The sequence below is a fragment of the Heloderma suspectum genome, chromosome 6 (assembly GCF_057233095.1).
Source record: "Heloderma suspectum isolate Gila_16-S chromosome 6, 16-S_ref, whole genome shotgun sequence".
Taxonomy (NCBI): Eukaryota; Metazoa; Chordata; class Lepidosauria; order Squamata; family Helodermatidae; genus Heloderma; species Heloderma suspectum.
In genome coordinates, this window is record NC_139463.1 from 128515505 (window position 1) to 128536211 (window position 20707).

Sequence of the window (20707 nt, forward strand, 5' to 3'; positions counted from 1 at the left end):
TCCCTGCACCTCCTTCTCCAAGTCATTCATAACATTGTTGAAGAGCACTGGGCCCAGGACTGAGCCCTACGGTACCCCACTCGCTACCTCTCCCCAGTTTGAGAAGGTCCCATTGATAAGCACTCTTTGAGTCCGATTCTGTAGCCAACTGTGGATCCACCGGATCGTTGTTTCATCTAGCCCACTTCGAGCTAGTTTGCTCATCAGGATATCATGGGGCACTTTGTTGAAAGCTTTGCTGAAGTCGAGGTATATGATGTCTACAGCATTCCCATGGTCTACAAGGGAGGTTACTTGATCAAAAAATGAGATCAGATTTGTTTGGCAGGACTTGTTTTTAACAAATCCATGTTGGCTTCGAGTAATCACAGCATTGTTTTCAAGGTGCTTCCAGATGGATTGCTTTAGAATCTCCTCCAGAATTTTAAGAGGGATTGATGTCAGACTGACTGGTCTGTAGTTCCCAGGTTCCTCCTTTTTACCCTTTTTGAAGATAGGGACAACATTAGCCCTCCTCCGGTCATCTGGCACTTCCCCCGTCCTCCATGACTTCTCAAAGAGAATAGACAGTGATTCTGAGAGTTCTTCTGCCAGTTCCTTTATGACTCTAGGATGCAGTTCATCTGGCCCAGGAGATTTGAACTCATTCAAAGGAATTAGGTGTTCCTTGACCATATGCCTATCGATCTCAAGCTGTAATCCTGCCCCTCCCGCCTGCACTTCACCTTTGCCGGGGGGTCATAGACCCTCTTTTGGGAGAAGACTGAGCCAAAGTTGGAATTGAGCACTTCAGCCTTTTCTTTGTCATCTGTTATCGTTTTGCCATCCTTATTTATCAGCTGAACAACCATTTCTTTCCTCTTCCTTTTACTATGCACGTAGCGGAAGAAAGCCTTTTTGTTGTTTTTAGCATCCCTCGCTAACCTCAGCTCATTCTCATCTTTAGCCTTCCTGACGCCATCCCTGCAATTCTGTGCTATCTGCCTGTACTCTTCCTTTGTTACTTGGCCTTCTTTCCACTTCCTATATGTGTCTTTTTTTGTTTTCAGGTCATCCCTAAGCTTTTTGTGAAGCCACATTGGCTTCTTCTGTTGCCTTCCACCTTGTTGTTGGAATTTTTTGTAATTGTGCCTTGAGAATTTCCTTTTTTAAAAGCTCCCACCCATCTTGGACTCCTTTTCTCGTTAGAGTCGTTTGCCATGGGACCTTACTGATCATTGTTCTGAGTTTATTAAAATCAGCTTTCCTAAAATCCAGGGTACGCGTTTGACTACAGTCGGCTTTTGCTTCCCTTAGAACCAAGAACTCAAGTGCAACATGGTCGCTTTCCCCCAGAGTTCCTGTAACTGCTACTTTATCCACGAAGCAATCTCTATTGGTTAGGATCAAGTCAAGGATAGCCGATCCTCTAGTTCCTTCCTCTACTTTCTGTAGGAGGAAGTTATCCGCCACACAAGTCAGGAATTTCCTGGAGGGAAATTCCTGGAATCAGAAATTTCCTGGATGCAGAGCCTCTTTCAGCCTGAGGGCTGAATTCCATTTCAGAGAAGCTCTGGGGGCTGCATCCCAGTGGCGGGTGAGGCCAAAGGCAAAGGGGAGGCCTCAAATCCTGGCACAGTTTAGCTTAAAGTACTTCCTGCCAGCAAGAAGCCCCTAGGCGAGAGCCATTTCAGCCTTTTGGCATGGGGAAAAAGCTATGCCAGAGCTGGGAAGCCACCAAGCGACCCATAGTTGGAGGAAAGGGGGTGGGGCCATCTGGGGAGATTGGGACCCTAGGAGGGTCCCTTTCTCCACCCCCCCCCGGCCTGAGGTTCCCCACCCCTGCTCTACACCCGTGTGTCCTTGATGTACTCATGGGGAAGAGGTTTCGTCTAGGAGCCAGGACGCCTGGGTTCTCTGAGCAGAGGGCATAATGAACACCCATTTTAGGCCACCCCATTTGACCTCCGGCTCCTCAACAGCAGCGCTTGTCTTCCGTTCTCCCAGCAGCCTCTGGCTGCGACGCCCCACAGCCTCTTCTTACAGCCACTCTCCTTTTGTCAGGCAACTACAATGGGGAAGCTTCGGATGACAACCTCATGCCCAATGGCACCTCAGCGGGGGCAGATCCCGACAGGCTGGGCGAGAGCTGGCAGGTCCCAGATGTGGGAGACCCTGGGTGAGTCCTCCACAGGCTTGCTGAAAATCCCGGCCTAGATTTCCTAAATCCCACTGGGAGAAGGCCACATTTTCAGGAATGTCCCACTCAGAAGATGCCTTATGTTTAAGAAGATGCAGGTGATCCAAACGATGCACCTTCCCCGTAAGGGATTTTCTCTTACATGGAATGTCGACCTCCTTTGGAGACAGCTGTTGTTGGCTGGCAGTGGCACGTTTGGAATTCTGAAGGAGTGTTGCAGGTGCTCTCACAAAATGCCTGCCATGGTGGGGATGGCTGGTCAGAAAACACTCATTTCCCAGCAGGCAACCTGGGAAGACTAAAAGAAGAGTCACTTGCCCAAGAACCCACGCATGACGAGGCAGAGGCAGGCTCTGAGCTCTGAAGCACAAAAGCAGTGTTTCGGGCCCAAATAAAGATGGCGCTGGAGGGCTGCTCTTTACTTTGCAGCATCTCAGGGTCCCAGGTTTTTTTTTTAATTAAAGAAAAATCTTAAGAAATAAAATAAAAGTCAGGAGAAACAGAGAGCCTGGCAGGTCCCAAGAGAGGTGTCTGTGGGCACACTGATGCCCATTGTCACCACGTTGGAGACCCGAGGGTTGGGGCTCTCTGCAGCCCCAACTGAAGTAAATTTGGAAGGAAAGCATTTCCCCAGCTGAATTTACCTGCAAAGATTCAAAAATAATTGCTCCTGCCTTTTTTTAATACTACATTCCCAGTTACACACACAGTTCAATTCTCGGGGGGGGTGGAAATCTGTAAACTGCCTCAGTACTGGATTTGGCAAATGGATTTGGTGCAATGGAGACATTTAACAAGTAGACTCAACATGCAACTCTAGGACTTCTTTCTGTTTACACATGCATTGGACTGCACCCTTAAGGTATGGCTTTCCCCCCTTTTAAATATCCCTCAAAATGACACATTTTAAAAATATCAGATCATTCCAAAATTTCAGATTGGAGCAACATTTCATTTCAGGGCTGCCATGGAGGTCTTGACGAGGGACAGGATCCAGAGTGTATGTGTGCAAGGGGGCCTGTTGACACTGCGATGAAAACGACCCCTCTCCCTTGAAACTTTTTTAGATTCTAGAAGCAGGAGGAAAGGGGACGGGGAGGAGAAAGTGCTGCATCCCTAAACCAGGTTTCTGCAACTTGGCGCCCTCCAGAGGGGCTGGACCTCAACTCCCATCATCCCCATCATAGCTGATCATGGGAGTTGCTGTCCAACCCGTCTGGAGGGCTCCAGGTTCGGCCAAACTATTCTGTGCTCCGACTGCCAGGCGAGCCGGTCACCCGTGTCGCACCTTCCTTGCAGCTGCACCAATGCAGGGGATCCCGGCGAATGTGACAAGGACATTGCTGTGGAAGCACAGAAGCCCACCAGCTGTGGGATCCTCACCGACCCCCAAGGTGAGACCGGGGAACTCCAAGGGCGGGTCTGGTTATTAGGCTCCGCTGGAGAGCTGGGATGCCTGGGTCCTTTGCAAGGAGGAAGCGCTGGGTGGGTTGCTGGGGGGTTGGTAAGGAACTGACACATCTAACGGCCCTCTGCCTCATCATTGCTCCAGGCCCCTTTGCCCCCTGCCACAGCCTGGTGCTTCCCGAGGGGGCCTTTGAGACCTGCTTCTACGATCTCTGCGGCACGGGAGGGGAATTGGGCTCCCTCTGCTTTGCTCTGCAGTCCTACGCCGACCGCTGCGCCCAAGCCGGGGTCGCCATCACCTGGAGGAACAGCAGCTTCTGCCGTAATGTTTCTTCAGTTTATTTCCAGTGTTTAGGGTGGGCAGCTCCTGGCGCCCCAGATGACTTGGCGTACGGCGCCCATCGGCCCAGTGGTGAGGGATTGTGGGAGCTGAAGGCCAACCCATCTGGAGGGCCACACGTTGCCACCCCGATTCACAGGCTGCCCTGTAATGAGCAGGGTTGTCAGGGTGGCTTACAACAAAGTTAAGAACAGGCTGATAATTCGTACACTGCAAGAAAGCAAGAAGGGAGGACCATAAAGCCCAAAGGATTCCTGGGTCCTAGCCTTGGATGGGAGGCCATTTGAGGGTTAGATTGAGTGGGGGGGGGGGCATTTTGCAGGACCCCCTGACACAGGGGTGCAGAGCCTCTTTCAGCCCGAGGGCCGAATTCCCTTTCGGAGAAGCTCTTGGGGGCCACTTTCTGGGGGTGGGCAGGGCCATCGGCAAAGGGGGCTGCGCCAGCTTCAAGCTCCTCCCGCCAGTTGCTCAGCCTTCGGCGGGGCACCTTGACCCTTCAGAACGGGGGGAAAGCTGCACAAACGCTGGGAAGCCACCGAAGAAGCGGTGGCTGGGAGAAAGGGGGCGTGGCCATCTGGAGGGCCCCAGAGGGAAGGACTGGAGTGCCAAGAAGGCTGGATTGGGCCCCCAGGTCTGAGCTTCTGCACCCTAACCCTGAACATGATCACAGAGCAAGGAAATGCAAAGGCAAAGAACAGCGGCTTTCACACTAACGACTTTCCCATCTAGAATTGCCACCCCTTGTTCCCTAATTTCTGCGGATGATGACCCTGCCACCTGGCTGCCCTTGGTTGCCCTGAGTATCTCCAGGGCTGCCCTTCCATGTCTTTTCCAGACCTGATTTGCTGTAAGCTTTGCTTGTTTGTTTGTTTATCCAATAAAACACGAGGACAGGGTCAGCCTGCCTGGTACAGAGGAAGCAAAGGATTCCATGAAGCTCTTAAGGGTCCTTGTGCCTTTAATTAAAAGCTTCTTCTTGGCAGGTACAGCCAGCCTTATTGCTTCCAATTCAGTACCTGTGGGGAATTAGAGATGAGTTACTCGCAACAGATGAAACAGGTGAACCCGCAAAAAAAGCACAAAATAATGCTACAGTATGCAGGACATTTTGATTCTGTTTTAATTCCACTTTCAACTAATTGTGGAAAAGCAATGCCTTAACACAGCCTTCCCCGACCCAGCACCCTCCAGATGGGTTGCATTGCAAGTCCCATCATCCCTGGCCAGTTTGGCCTTTGACCATGCTAGTTGGGTATGATGGGACTTGTAGTCCAGTACATCTGGAGGGCGCCAGGCTGGGGAAAGCTACCTTAGCAGAATTAAAAGGCTCTTGCATGGAAGCAGCCTTTGCTCTCGAGGGACTGTGGCAGAGCTGCACCCTTCCTTAGAAGCTCGTCTTTCCCTCCAGCCCTGCACTGCCCTCCCGGCAGCTCCTACACACCTTGCGGGTCAGCCTGCCCCGCCACCTGTGCAGAACCGGCTTCCCGGAACAGCTGCCCTGAACTGCGCTGTGTGGAGGGCTGTGTCTGCGATGAAGGCCGCATCCTCAGTGGAGACCACTGCGTCCCCCTCAGCCAGTGTGGCTGCATGGACCCAAGCGGGCAATACCACCCGGTGAGAAGGGCTGGGGCTGCTCCAGCGGGGCCACAGGGCAGGACAGGCACCCAGGAGCTGAGCTTCCCAGGAGGGACAGGTTCCAGAAGGCCTTCAGGGCTCTGTGCGGAAAGGGGACGCGGAGGGGCTGTGAGAGAAGAGCAGGAGGCTGGAAGCCTGGCTTCCCGGGGCCTCAGGCAGCCTCACCAGGGAGGCAGAGCCTCTGACCCACGGAGGATCCGCATCCTGCCGTGGAGCCTCCAGGCCTGGCCCCTGAAGGCATCCCCAGCATCCTGCCTGATCCCAGGCTGGAGGTAGAAGTGGGGATGTGCCTGCCGGGGACTGAGCTGGCCCCGGGAAGCGCCGCTGCTGCCCTGAGTGCCCTCCACATGGCCTCGCTCGTGGAGCGAGAGGGCTGCACGTGAGGACGCCCGGGTCTGTGGGCTGAGCCGTGGGATGGCTGCTGCTCAAGGAGGGATTCCTCCACTGCGTGCCAGGATGGGGCACGGTGCTTTACCATGTGGCTGTGGCCCGTCAGAGTGGCCCTGGCCCAGTGCGCTTGCCATCTCAACTTCAGCCACCTTGGGTACTGTTTTGGGGTGGGACGTAATCCCAGAAATAATAGCAACTGGCTGGGAGCGGGAAAAGGAATCTTGCTGGAGCCCTGGAAGCCATGATTCCTGGGCACTCAGCAAGGGGAGACTTTGCAGTGGGCCTGGGAAGCAGCCTACCTGGACAACATTATCAACGTCCCTCCCTCCCTCCCTCCCTCCCTCCCTCCCTCCCTCCCTCCCTCCTGCAGGTTGGTGAGAGCTGGATGGGGAACAGCAATTGCACCTGGCGCTGCACTTGTGCTGCACACAACACCGTCAGCTGTCAGGAGTGGAGCTGCAGCCCCGTTCAAGAGTGCGCCCCCCTGGAGGGGCTGCTGGGCTGCCAAGACATGGGTGAGGCTGCTCCCCAGAGACAGCCACATTTCTGCCTGGATCCCTGCGGCTGTGAGCTCCCCGAGAGGGCCACGCCTCGTGCCTCACTCTAATCCCCTCTTCCTGCAGGCGTGGTGGCTTGCCACGTGTCCGGGGACCCCCACTACTTCACCTTCGACAGCGCCATGGTCTCCTTCATGGGCACCTGCACCTACACATTGGTAACGGTGTGTCACCACGACCCTCGTCTCCCACTCTTCAACATCACGGCCAAGAATGAGGAGCGTGGCCAGCCAGAAGCCTCCTACCTCCGCTTCGTGACTGTGGAGGTGGCAGGAGCCACTGTCACCCTGCAGAAGAGTCGGCGGGTGCTGGTAAGGGGCCTGCCCTAATCCGTGAGGGTGGAAGAGCAGGGATGCCGAACCCTAGTGGAGGTTCCCGGGAGCCCTGCAGAGAAGGCCAAGATAGCCCAAGTGTGTTCAAATTGGTTTAAAAATGCAGTGAAGACATCTGGTTGGTTTTGTAGCTTAGACCCAGTCTGTTCTATCTGTCCGTCCTTTCTGACCATAGATTGATGGCCAGCGTGTACGAACGCCCGTGGAGGGACACCTCCCTGGCATCTCCATCACCACTGTCGGCATCTACGTTGTCCTAGAGACAGATTTCGGGCTGGTGGTGAAGTTTGATGGAAACCACCACCTGGAGATCCAGTTGCCCGGAATTTATTTTGACAAGGTAGCTCCTGACCTGCATGTGCAATCCATTCATTATGTTGACCCTTCACCTCTGCAGGGACTTCTCCACACTTCCCTTGACCACTCACTCCAACTTCTTGGCCAGGATTGACCTCTAGAAGCATCTTTCTGCTCTCCTGACACTTAACCTTTGGCCTCAACTTTACATACATCACATCTGGGTACTAAGGATAATACAATCTGTCAATTTCAGTTTCTCAGTTTTCCAATCTGAAGTTTAGTTCATCTTGAATTGTGAGAATTTCTCCAGTCTTAAGTTCATTCATCTGAGATTTTTTTTAAAAAAAAACACCTTTGCAGGAAAATTCCTGAGCCTTTTTGTGCATACTTCTCCTAAAGCATGCACTTTATATGCATTTTTGCCTAATATATACATTTTTCAAGTAATTTCTCAAATATAATGCACTTCTGAACATTATTTTCCCTAAAGATGAATTTCCTGCACATGTTTTTTGATTGATTGAAGAACTCCACTGGAAAACTCAGAAAAGGGCAAATTTCAAAGGATTACTGGGTTGTAGTTTGCATAATGGTTTAAAAGTGCAAAATTCTTGTTTCGCATTAAAATGCAAACTGAACAAATTTCTCCCCCATCCTTACTTGTACACGCTGACGTTTCTCCCCAAAGTCTCCCTTAAATGAAATGTTCCATCTTCTGTCCTGGGTGATCTTTTCGGCTGACCCTTGACCTTTGTGGTTTTGATCTCACCCTAATAACTTCCATCCTTAAATGCTGTCTGGATTACAGCCAGGCCCATCATTTCATCCTCCTGAATGGATGATGTGATTCCTGACTCCTTCTTGGTTAATCCACCCCTCAAGAGGCCTTGACTTCCACCTTCCTGTTCCAGGTGTGTGGCATGTGTGGGAATTTCAATAACCAGAGCCAAGATGATCTTCTGATGCCAGATGGACATCTGGCCACCAATGACCCCCAATTTGGGAACAGCTGGAAGGCCCCCGGCGATGCTGACCCAGGGTGAGGAGCTGTGGGGAGACAGGGCAATGGGGCACAGGTGCTTCTCCAGATGAGCGGGGTGGGGAGACCATTCCTTGGGTCGAGGGTGCGGAACCGCTTTCATTTCAAGGGCTGAGCCCCATTTTGGAGAAGTTTTTGGGGGCCACATTCCAGTGGTGGGTGGGGCTGAAGGCAAGGGGGAGAAATACCCCCGTATTTTAACTTAGCACTCTTCCAAAAGCTCTTAGGAGAGGTGCTTTAACCTTTTAGAATGGGAGAAGAAACGGCTCAAAGGCCAAGAAGCCACTACGTGACTGGTGGTTGGGGGGAAGGGGGCGTGGCCCTCTGGGGAGACCCAGAGGGCTGGATTGGGACCCCAGGAGGGCTGGATTTGGCCCGCAGGCCTGAAGTTCCCCATCCCATCCTTGCCCTGGGGGCTGATCCCAATCCAACAGGACTGTAAATTTCTGAATAGCAACAAAATACAAATCCAGATTTGTCAATCAGAAATTCCAAATTCTGTTCCTGGAGTTACACCAATATATTTGCTTACTTTTTCTTTGAAAAGGGAGCGCCTACACAAAATTCCAACCATCTTTGAATTGATGTGCCATTGTCCAAGCTTTGGCTGGCTAAGTGCCTCCTTCACCATCCAGCCCGCATTTCCTTCCACCTCCTCCTGCAGCTGAAGCCCCCTCTTCTTCTCTTTCCGCCCTCAGCTGTCAGCCGGATGACCGAGAGGACCTGAGCCCCAAGTGCACGCAGCAGGAGGTGGCGCGCCTGCAGGCCTTGTGCGGCGAGATCCTGGAGCCCAAGTACCAGGCCTGCCACGGCATCATCGACACACAGCCCTTCTTCCAGAACTGCCTGTACGACATGTGCGAGTACCAGGGCATGGCCCCCGTGCTCTGCGACAATGTCCAGGCCTACGTGGAGGCCTGCAAGAGCCAAGGCGTGGCCGGCCTCACGTGGAGGAATGGCACCTTCTGCCGTAAGTCCCCGCTGGAGAGCAGGCAGGACTGGGATGGGAAAGGCTGAGAGGAATCCAGAGCAGAACACACAAAGAGAAAACAAGGGCCCCGGGAAGAACAATAGGAACCAATAAAATGTATTTAAGATCTGGGCAATATGGCGTGTGAACAAAGACTGGCAGAACTATTTAGTATAGGGTCGGTGGAGGTCCTGCCTCTTCTTCTCTGCCATGGGCTCCTCTCACTTGAAACTCACAGCTCCTTCAAAGCTGCTGGACCCTCACCTCAGTTGCTCCTGCACGGACAATTTAGTCTGGAATTACCATGCTTATTCATTCCACTTTTCCAGGGAATCCAAACAACATTTTGGCCAGCCCATTGCCTTCTAGTGTTTTGTGTATGTGTGTGTGTTGTCCTCCCATGCTTTTTCAGACCTGATTTGTGGTGATTCCTTTGCAAGGAAAAAAACGCAGTCACAGCGCCAGCCTGTCTAGTGTGGACGGGCAGAGTGCTACTGATAATGTTTAGGGCTACTGTGCCTTTAATTAAAACTTCTGCCTAGGAGCTTCTGCCCTTTTTATTGCTTCTTGCTGAGTGTGGCTGGCAAATTAATCATTAGCATGTCAACCGCCTAGATTTTATTATATCAAGCGATATATAAGTACTATAAAAATAGTAATTAAGAGTTCGTTAAGTGCCTGCTTGATTCCACCTTATTGTTAGTTCCTGCTCCTGCATGGGGTTGAGTGAGTATCTAATTTACTGGTTTCTGCTTTGTTTATTTCTCTGGTCTTTTATAGCATAATGGTGCTATTTCACTATTTAGGATAAGCAGAAAAGAAAAACTAATGGGAGGAAATCAGTAATAAGAGCCACTTGCCCCGGGAACGGAACTGACATTAATTGAGGGGTAAAAAATAGGCTATTCAAAGAGCAATTAATCTCACTGCCAAACTCTTCAGAAAGCAATTATAGAGGTAGCACTTGCAAGCAGGAAGCTTTTAATTAAAGTTGTTAGGAAACTTTGCTGAACAGGACTGACTTATAGCTAACATTATACAAGGATCTTGTCCACAGGAATATAAAAAGCCACTTTTATAGTGAGCCAGACCCTTGACCCATCTTGCCCAGTCTTGTCAACACTGACTGGTAGCCATGGCTCCCTCCAGGGTTTCAGGCAAGATCCCTTCCTAGCCTTGCCTGGCATCTCCAGGGATCAAACCTGGGACCTTCTGCATGCAAAGCAGGGGCTCCGCCATTGAGCTACAGGCCCTGCGGCCCACAGAATAGGAACTGTTGGATGAAATAGTGCTTGATGAAGTGTCATGTGGGATCTCTGTCTCAATTCAGCTTCTGGCTGACTGCAGAAAAGCAATGCTGTAGCAGTGCTAAAGGGCCCTAGTGTGGAGGCGGCCCACTGTCCATCTTCCCCAGCCCCAATTCATAATAGTTTTTTTGCCTGGAATTAACCATGTTATTATGCAGAAAAATACCTCCAAGGCCCGCTGGTTCTAAAAGTCCTCTCTACTTCTTCCTCCCTCCCTCCCTCCCTCCCTCCCTCCCGCTCCAGCTCTTCCATGCCCCTCACACAGCCACTATACCACGTGTGCCTCACCTTGTCCGGCCACCTGCTCCAACCTGTATGCCCCGGCCAGCTGCCAGCATCCCAGGGCCTGCGTGGAGGGTTGCGCTTGTGACTGGGGCTACGTGCTCAGCGATGACCGTTGCGTCCAGATGCGAGACTGTGGATGCCTGGACAGTCAACAGCAGTACCACAGTGTGAGTGAAGCTGTGATCACCTTGCTAGAGTGGAGAGACCGAAAGGCTTTGGGAGCCCATCCCAAGATGGAGGGAGGGAGGTTTCCTCCTCAGAGAATACTAGTGCAGCCTCCCGCAACCTAGTGCACTCCAGATGTGCTAGACTACAACTCCCATGCTAGCTGGGGATGAGGGGAGTTGTAATCTAACACATCTGGAGGGTGCCAGATTGGAGAAGGCCGTACTAGAACTTGGAGACACCCAATGAACTGATGGACAGGAGATTCAAGAGAGACACACAACGCACAGTGAGGAATGCACAATGGTTCACAACGGGGAACCAGAGGAACCGAGAGCTTGTATTACCTTCTTCTCCTGCTTGTGGGCTACAGCAGAGGTCCCCAGCCTTTTGGGGTCGGTGTCCCAGAAGGCAAACCCATGGGACTAAATGAAAAGGCACTTGCCCAAGAACCCAAGTCAGAGGTGGGGTCTGAACCCCAAAACACAAAGCCACTCCTTGGAACCCAAGTACAGACGGTGCGGGAGGGCAGCCTTTTACTCTGTAGCACAGCAGCCTCCCAGTTAGAATAACAACAATGGGGAAACATGGTAAGAAATAAAAGAAGGGTCAGGAGGGGAGGGAGCCTCGCAGGCTCCAGGAAACACGTCCGCGGGCACATTGATGTCCGCGGGCCAGCGTTGCGGAGCCCAGCTTTACAGAAGCAGAGCCGAGGGTGCAAGCAGAAATCAAACTCCCACAAGGACTTCTGACCCTTCATTAAAAACGTTCAGAGTCCCACGATGTTTTGTGGTCAAACCTCCATTAGGCAGAAGAACAAATAAAGTATGCATGGCATTTTGTACAGCAAAGATCTTGCCAGCTGGGGGGGCAGGCCAGCAAAGCGATCCAGGGGCCAAGCCTGGACCGCCCTCTCTGCCTTTCCAGCCCGGAGACACCTGGGTGACCGCTGACTGCCGTCAACGCTGCACCTGTGTGGAAAATGGAAGCCTTGACTGTCAGCCCTTCCAGTGCCCGTCGGGATCTAACTGCGTGCTCAGCACCACGGGGCTTCGCTACTGCCAAGCGACCAGTGAGTATCCCACTTTCCCATCCATGGAGTCATCCCAGGCAGCTATCAGCAAGGAAACCTCAAAGCCCTTTCAAAAATGCAGTAAAAGAAGGGATAAAAAAACTACTAGGAAAGGTCATGGCAGGCTCCCCATTTTGGCTTCTAGGGCAGCCTTCCTCAACCTGGGCCCCCAGATGAGTTAGACTGCAACTCCCAGCATCCACCAGCCAGCACAGCTGGCTGGTGGATGCTGGGAGTTGTGGTCCAACCCATCTGGAGGGCCCAGGTTGAGGAAGGCTGTTCTAGCATCAAACCTCTCTTCCCAACCTCTAACATAGGCAGTTTCACCTTTACCCAGGCCCAAAGGTAGGGCCCATGCAGGATCCCCCCCCCCCACCCCGTTTTGTGTACCTGGCCAGGCTGAAGAGTTGCTTCTTGCATTCATGACATGGCTGTGTCATTAATGCACTTGATCTTTGACACCCACCTTGACTGCTGCTGCAGCTCAGGCAGGGAAGGTGTTTCCTGCAGAGCCTCTTGGCCCTGTGGCTGCAGAGGAGGATGACCGAAGGAGGCCAAGTGGGGCTGGGGGGGATGCTGTTCTGGGAGAAAGAGAAGACAGGGCGAGGCCAAGTGGGAGGCGGGACATGGAGGAGGGAGGGGGGCCCCGGGGGAGGGCTCTGGCCTCCCCTTGATCAGAGGGCTTGTGTCACTGCTCCCCTCGTAGAGTGCAAGAGGAGTGTCATGCCAGACCAAGGCAATGCTGGTGGCGCCAGGCACGCCCCATTTGCACATCTGGTGGCACTGCAAATTTGGGCAATAATTTCAGGCAAAGGTGAGGGAAATAGGTCAGGAGGTAACAGACCAGCTTCCGAGAACACCACAGGCATTCTGCTTAGACAATTTGGGGGAAGTGGTGAGAAAAGAAGGTAATCACGTGCGTATTCTTCTTTGATTTTTTCTCCAGTTACAATTCTTTAAAAATGCAAGGGCTCAGCTGTTGGACATAGGAAGCAGCGTGACATTATTGCCTCTGAGCATGTACAGAAAGCTCACCGAACACTTTTTGTTTCCCCATCATCCAGCTGGCCAACCTCGTGACCTCTTTCTTTCCCCAGAATTCCACCAGTGTGTGATTTCAGGGGACCCCCACTACCGCACTTTCGACAACTTTGTCCACCACTTCCAAGGTCGGGCCACCTACACCTTAACCCGCACGTTGGCTGGGCTGCCAGCGGCTCTGGAGCCCCTCTCCGTGGCAGGCAGGAACCGGCGCCGCCTCCCCTTGCAGCGGGTCTCCTTCCTCCGCCAGGTCTACATCTCCGTGTACGGCTACAGCATCACCCTGATGCAAGGACGCAAGATGGCGGTGAGCGGCCAAGACGCCCCTGGAAACTCCTGCAGGGCTGTGCTCCTGCAGGGCTGGGGTGCCAGGGATGTTCTGGCTGCTGGTCAGAGCAGAGTTCACCCAGTCGAGAATCCCACATCATCTCACTGCAGCCAGTTGGTTGCCTCAAGAGCAGCCCCCCCCCCACCTTTTTGGGTCATTGAGCACATTTGAAATTTTGAGAGTGTTGTGGGCACTCTCCCAGAATGGCTGCCATGGCAGGGCTTGCCCATCCCTAGATAGGCTGCTGTGGTGGGCATGGCCAGTCACAAAGCACCCATTTCCCAGAAGCAAACCGGTGAGGCTAAAGGACAGGTAACTTTCCCAAGAACAAGGCAGAAGTGGGGTTGGAGCTCCAAAACCCAAAGCCGCTCTCTTCAACCCAAATACAACTGGTGCTGGAGGGCAGCCCCTGGCTTTGCAGCATGCCAGCCTCCCAGCTTAAAAAAAATCTTCAGAAATAACATTGACGTCAGGAGAGGCAGGGAGCTGGGGGCAGTGTCTGGGGGCCCCTTGTCGCCTATGGGCACCGCGTTGGAGACCCCAGCTCTAGGCGAAACCCACAGGCCAGTTATGAAGGCACGACCCGTCCCACTGCTGGTTCTTCCCCATCCAGAGGTACACTGCCTCTGGCCATGGAGGCTCTACTCAGCCATTGTGACTGATAGGCATCCTTAGACCTTTTCTCCTCCTCTTACTCCTCCATTACTTTATCTCATCACCTTTTCAAGTCATCCTGCGGCTGTAAATTCCACACATTCCTTATGTGAAGTCCTTCCTTTCGGCTGTCCTGAATCAATTGCTGGCCAGTTTCATGGCATGATCTGGGGGGTTTGGTCATTTAAGAGGCATCCCTCTGTCTGCTCTGGGTGCTTCCGGGTGAGGCTTTTATGGTGCCACAATCCTGCCTCATTCACAGGGTTTTAGGGGGGGCAGGGGTCCAGGCAACTTTGTCATCCCCCCATTACCCTCCCATGTTTTCCTATTGCTTCTTCTAACTTTTTTCTTACTGTGACAAATCTGTTCAAGAAGAAAAGGTAGGATAATGGCACGAGGCCTCCTGATCCTTGGGGTGAGACCCCCGCTGTCTGGAAGCCCCTTTCTCTGCGCAACGCATCATTTTATAAGCTTCTGTCATGTCCCACTTGTAGTCCTCTTTTTCCCTAAATGAAAAAGTCCCAAATGCTTTCACCCTTCCTCAGAAGGAGGATTCATTCTGGCCACCGTTTCCTGCGTCTTTTCCAACTCTGTAAAACCCTTTCCCAGGTGGGGCAGCCAGAATGGTGTGCTGTCTTGCTGAAGCGCCGTAGATGGGTCTAAAGATCTGTGCACCGTCCTGAGGCGTATCTGTATGGGCCTGTTCGTGAGGAGCTGTCTTCTCCCAGGTACCCCTGGCTCTCAAGATGACCTCTCCCTGTCGCCCTCCCTTCCAGGTCAACGGTGTGAAGGTCACTCCCCCGTTCTACCCCCGCGACGGGCTCCAGATCATCCAGAGGGGCCTCAACCTCTTCGTGCAAACGGATTTTGGGTTCTCCGTCTCCTTTGACGGCAAGCACATTGCTGGTAAGGATAAAACAGCTGGGGATTAGGAAAGAGGAGTGTGGACAGTTTCCCCTCCATGGGGTGATGGTGCCAGCTCCATAGGATCAGGACCAGGCCAATCCAGGAGCCACAGGCAGAGACCCAGAAATACTCCCATCTCATGCCAGCTCTAGCAGGTAGCGACTCAGAGCTGTCCCAATATGCGGAGGCAGATTTAGGGGCAGGGCCCCCGGCAGTCGCTCAGGGTGCTGGACCGGGGGGGGGGGGGGGGCACCTGTCATGGCAGCCTGCTCGCCTCACCCTGCACAGCTGAAACGAAAAGCACAAACCGTTTCTGTACAGCTGGTAACACCGATCTGTGCAGTCTGCACTGAGTGAACGTTTGGGTTCGTTTTTTAATTGGCTCGGACAGTTTCCATCATGGGAACCAACGTGACCAACAGAGAGCGTGTTAGTACTTGCGACAGACTGTGATCAGGTCCACCTGTGAAAAGGCATCACCTCGTGCGAGGGGGAGGAACGCTGCCTGCGACTCATGCATCCAAGCCGTGGAACGGCCACAAAAATAACAGCGTGCTAAAGTCAAAACAGATGGAGAGAGGATGTGGCAAAGCTGCTCCTCACCTGGAGGGCGCTCTGGGCCCCCTCAGTATGGCACAGAACTTCTGGGCATGCGAATGGCATGCTAATTCTGACATGGGAGGGTCCTGCAGCTGGCAAGCGGCCCTCTGTGGTGATGGGGAGGGGCCGTGACTTGGCGCCCAGGGTAGGCCTGGTCAGGCACCTGCCGAGGGCCCCCCCAGCAGGGCCCCACTGGCGAGAGGTGCCCAGACTTGCTCCTCCTCCCCTGCCCCATACAGCCCGCTCTCTCGCCTGCCTCTCCCCTGGCCAGCAGATGCTCCCTGGCTCTCTGCCTGTCAGGCAAGCAAGCGAGTGGGAGCCCTGGGAGGAAGGGCAGCGGCTGACTGCAGCGGTGATGAGGTGGACTCACGGGGGGGGCATGGGGGGCTCCTTGCAAGGGCCCTCCAAAACCTGGAGCCAGCCCTGGTTCTTCGTAAGTAGCAGGGCCCAGATCAAGCAGCCCCGCGGATTTCCGAGTTCGAAGGGGGGACGGAGCGTCTCCTTGGGGAGGCCTGCATTCATCCCCCTTCTCCTGCCCAGAGATCGTCCTGCCCAGCACCTATCAGGATCGCGTTGGTGGACTCTGCGGGAATTACGATGGGCGGTGGAACAATGAGTACACGCAGCCGGACGGAACCTGGACCCGGAGCCTCAACACTTTTGGGAACAGCTGGCAGGTCTCAGCCCAGGCAGCTGCCCTTGGACGGGGGAGGGAAGCTGGCAGCCCTGCCCGCGTCAGGTGAGCCTGGTGCACGCATGCAGGGCCACGTGTTGTCCCTGGACTGGTGGTTCAACCCTAAACTGAGCCTCAGCCCAAATCATGCCTTTGGTACAGCTGGGCCACGTATTCCTTCTCTGCCTTGCCCAGTTCTGTGGGTGAATCCTGACCGTGCCCCCCCTCTCTTTCCCAAAAGTCGCAAGGAACCATCAGAGGAAGTGGAGTCTGGATTTGAACTGTCCTGCAGCCCAGAGCAGCTGGCATTTGTGAATGGGACAGATGCCTGTGGGGCCCTGTCTGACCCTCAGGGGCCTTTTGCGAACTGCCACAGCGTCCTGTTGCCAGACACTTTCCAAGAGTGAGTGTGCAAACAGGGCGGGGAATGGAGGGCAGATGGGAAGGAAGCACCTTCATTCACACAAGTGCGTAACGCATCTCCGTCTTTCTCCATACGACCAGGAGCTGCGTGTACGACCTGTGCACCCTGTTCAACGATACTGAACTCCTATGCCAAGATTACGAGGCCTACGCCCAGGTCTGCCAGGATGAGGGGGTCGACCTGGGGCCATGGAGACAGAAGATGGGCTGCGGTGAGAGAGTCTCCCTTGCCACACACACTCATGCCTTTGCTGGGGCCCAGATCCCACCTGTCAGGGTTTTAGGGCTTCGTTTAAACATCCCAGCCCATCCAGGTCCCCCTACCCTGTTTCTGCCGGTTCAGTGGAATCCAGCCTTGGGGAGCCGCTCTGCTCACTGCCTCACTGGGATCTGCACACCTGGGCCAGTGCAGTGTTGCTCCCTGCTCCCCACACAGCAAGAGGCTCTGCGGCGACCCTCCTCGGAGCTTGACTTCACAGGAACCGCCTGATCCGGAGAAGCCGCCTGATCCGGAGCCAGACCCGAGACCATCTAGCCCAGTCTCATCGACATGGCTTGGCAGCAGTGGCTCCCCGGGGCTTTCTCCGGCCCTGCCTGGGGAGGCTGCCGAGGACTGAGCCGAGGAGCTTCTGCAGGCCAAGCAGGGGCTCCGCCACAGCGCCACAGCTCTGCCTTCTCCATGCCTCAGGATGAGAGCAGCTGGAGGCTTATGGCATCTTCGTAAGATTTGCCTTATTTGCACATTTACAGGCAGAAGGCCAGTGGGAGTGACAGGACGCTCCTGCGAGGGAGCAAGCCCACCTCATCCCTGGAGATGATCTCTCTCGGGGATCTCTCAGATCCCTGGAGAGAGAGGGAGGGAGATTGGACCCTGCACCCACAAGGTTCCTGGAACCAGCTCCCAGGCTCTCTCTGACCCGGCTGCCATTGTGAACCTTGCAAACCCAGGCAGGCTGGCTTGTTGCCATGGGAAACAAGCCACCCAGAACCCATGGGCTGTTCTTGGGTTCTGGGCTGGCTTGCTAACCACAGCAACAAGCCACCCTGCCTGGGTTCGTCACAATTAGCCACGGCTGCAATATTCACAGTGGTGGCCAGCATGTGCCACAAGCCACTGTGGCCTAGTTAAGCCACCGTGGAAGCCACCAATCATGTGAGCTGGCCCTCCCTCCGCCTCTCTCTCCTGGGAAGATAAACTGCAAAACTGCTCCGTATTACAAACACAGACACACAACTACCCCCTTCTCTTGCGAGAGAGAGAGAGAGAGAGAGCCATGTGCCTCGCCAGGCTTTAATATCACATTCAGACATGCAGATTCCTCCCCAGCTCCTATCTATCCACTTGCATTCATGAAACACAGAGCAGCCATTGTGGACTCCTGGCCGGCACCTGCCTTACCAAATAGATGGTCAGCCAGGAGCCAGAACTAAACATAGGTCGTTCTGAGGTGCTCCTTGCAATGGGTTTTTTGCAAGGAGAGCGTTGTATTGCCCCTGCAGTAGGCTTCAAACTCTTAATTTAGAGGTGCCAAGATAGTGATAAACCAGATCCAGGTTTACTTACAAGAAGATATTTTATTGAGTACAATCAGCACACAGGCGTACCCAAGGGTTAGATCAGACAGCTTCTCTGAACCCAGAGCCGTGGGGTAAAATGGGTCTTATACCATACATGTCAGCAGTGAGGCAGCATGACACTCGCAAGCGCCAGCTAGCGTTCATTCCCAGCATAGGCATAACAGTGCTTGGTCAGAAGGGACACCTGCAGCTTTAAGACAAACAAGCCTCACTTCCCAGGCACGTCTTGATAAAATACCCTCCAGCTTGTTAGCATGGAATGCGCTGAGGCTGCTCTCTCGGCCTTATCCCTCTTTGACTCGTCTTGGTAAATCACGAGGCCTGTTAGGGAAAACAGCCGCCTTCTGAACCAAAGTCAGAGAGCATTATGGATCATTCAAGCCCCTCTACAACTACTGATAGCTTGGCTCAGGTCCGGGGCCTTACAAGCGTGAGAACCTAACAAGAGCCATGCGGGATCAGACCAAGGGCCCATCTGTTCAGCCTTCTGTTCAGGCAGCGGCCAGTATGCAAGCACTGCCAACCCAGACAAGATCTTTAGGTGGTTCACTGTCTGTTTCTTAACTGACTAGTCAGTGAATTTGTCAGTTATGTGCAAATCCGCACACCTATCGCAAAACCTCAGGGCATAAAGGAATCCGAGTGCCTCTTGGGCATGAGTGCTGGGCCAAGATGGCTGCCCACATTCACGAGGCTGGGGAAAATGGCAAAGGTGGGGTCGGACCCCACGCTGGCTCCCCGGGCTGTGGTCTGCTGGTGGTCGCCGTTTGGGGATGTGCGAGTGAGAGAAAGGAGAGGGGGACAGGTCTCCACCCCAAGGGGCATCTAGAATTCAGTGTTAACGATTTAAGAAACAGCACCCGCCATTCGTTGTTAGAAGGAAGAATCATCTCTAGCACTTTTGTTTCAGCAAATTTGAGAATATGCAACATTCCCTATTTTAGCAACATCCCTGCGCTGAAATGACTGCAAAAATACACAACTTTGGCATTGTGGACAGATAAGCTGTGGATCTCATCTGGTCTCCACCAACAACTCTGGTTCATTTTGATCTATATTACAAGGCAAACCTGCAGCAACTTAACTCACAAAATCATTTGGGTGGTGACTTAAACAAAATCCAATTGCCTCCCCACAGAGCTATCATGCCCGCCCCACACTACTTACAGCTCCCGCATGACCCCCTGTCCTGCGAGCTGTGCAAACATGGCTGCCCCGTCAGACTGCGGCGGCCCTCTTGTCGAAGGCTGCGCCAGTGACGCGGGCTACGTGCTCAGCGGGCTGGAGAGCGTTCCCTACAACCTGTGCGGTTGCACCAGCAATAACCAGTACTACCAGGTAGGAAGCAGAGGTGTGCGGGAGTGGGGGAAGGACGCAGGATGCCTGTGTTACAGGTGGACTGAGGGCAGCGGAGGGCGGGGGAGCTCTGCAAGCTAAGCAGCCTGGATTTAGCCGGAACTGGGATAATTAAGGGCTTTCGGGGAGGGCAGTTATATTATTAGTCTTATTTGAATTTCTGAGAGCACAACCCTATCGGGATGCCCACCAGCCTCTGAACCGGAGCAGCCTATGCAGAGCGGGATGAGCGTGGAGATGATCTTTGCCTCTACGCTCCTCCTGCTCTGCATTTTTGCTAGATGGGCAATTTCGCCCGTCTAGCTGGGACTCTGAGGAGTGGGAGGGAAGGAGGTGGGGGGGCCGGAGGATTCAACGTAAGCCGGCCTCCCCTGTCCCCTCCCCGCCCACAGAACCACCCCCTTCCCTCCTCTCCGAGGTTGCTTTTCTGACCTCAAAGAGGCACATGGCGTGGTTTCCTCCACGCCAACAGAGACGGGGAGGGGAGCTCGGACTCCTGGTCTGAGCACTGTTTCTGACCTCAGATCCAGGAATCTGAACTATCCTATCGCCCCCCCCCCCCCCAGATGCTGCCTAGGGGCCATTGGATGGCTCCCTCAGTCACCTTTCTCTTAAAAATGCCCCAAGGTGATCTAAAACAAAATTATTAAAACATATGAAATAGAAAATAGCTAAAAACAATTTCCACTGAAAAAAACAAAACATAATAAAATAACTAAAACATCAGCACAGACCATAATTAAAACAACTGGGGCATCAAAAACCCATCATATATGGCCAGATGCCTGGGAGTAAAGTCTTGAACTGGCGCCAAAAAGATGTCAATGTTGGCACCAGGCGGGCCTCACTGGGGAGAACATTCCATAATCAGGGGCCACCACCAAGAAGACCCTCTCCCTTGTTGGCGTGCTCGGAACCTCCCTAGGAGGAGGGCCTCGGGTGTTGATTATCGTATCAGGGCAGGTTCATACCAGGAGAGGCGCTTCGTCAGTTGGAAAGTGTGTCAAGACTTGGCTTGTTTCTGGGAGGAGAGAGTCTGGTGGGTTGGAACAAGGAACCCAGCTCATATAGCCTGAGTGGGCAGTTTGGGAGATTCCGGGGAAACTCCTGGGTTTTCTGGGAAAGGAGTCAGGTAAGATGGGCCCAGAACAGAGAAGGCTGCGAGGAGGT

At 53.5% G+C, this 20707-nt stretch overlaps 1 protein-coding gene across 1 annotated transcript in view; it reads left to right on the forward strand.

Moving 5' to 3' along the window:
* Nucleotides 1–20707, forward strand: part of ZAN (zonadhesin) — a 32531-nt gene that overhangs the window by 5322 nt on the left and 6502 nt on the right. The window contains exons 6-22 of the mRNA XM_084808126.1: nucleotides 2044–2158; nucleotides 3479–3573; nucleotides 3732–3908; nucleotides 5335–5540; nucleotides 6322–6466; nucleotides 6575–6819; nucleotides 7016–7180; nucleotides 8052–8179; nucleotides 8878–9149; nucleotides 10700–10908; nucleotides 11834–11978; nucleotides 13076–13326; nucleotides 14778–14907; nucleotides 16048–16246; nucleotides 16422–16583; nucleotides 16685–16815; nucleotides 19320–19519. Coding sequence (XP_084664252.1) covers nucleotides 2044–2158; nucleotides 3479–3573; nucleotides 3732–3908; nucleotides 5335–5540; nucleotides 6322–6466; nucleotides 6575–6819; nucleotides 7016–7180; nucleotides 8052–8179; nucleotides 8878–9149; nucleotides 10700–10908; nucleotides 11834–11978; nucleotides 13076–13326; nucleotides 14778–14907; nucleotides 16048–16246; nucleotides 16422–16583; nucleotides 16685–16815; nucleotides 19320–19519 — 2975 coding nt within the window. The remainder of the gene's footprint in view (nucleotides 1–2043; nucleotides 2159–3478; nucleotides 3574–3731; nucleotides 3909–5334; nucleotides 5541–6321; nucleotides 6467–6574; nucleotides 6820–7015; nucleotides 7181–8051; nucleotides 8180–8877; nucleotides 9150–10699; nucleotides 10909–11833; nucleotides 11979–13075; nucleotides 13327–14777; nucleotides 14908–16047; nucleotides 16247–16421; nucleotides 16584–16684; nucleotides 16816–19319; nucleotides 19520–20707) is intronic.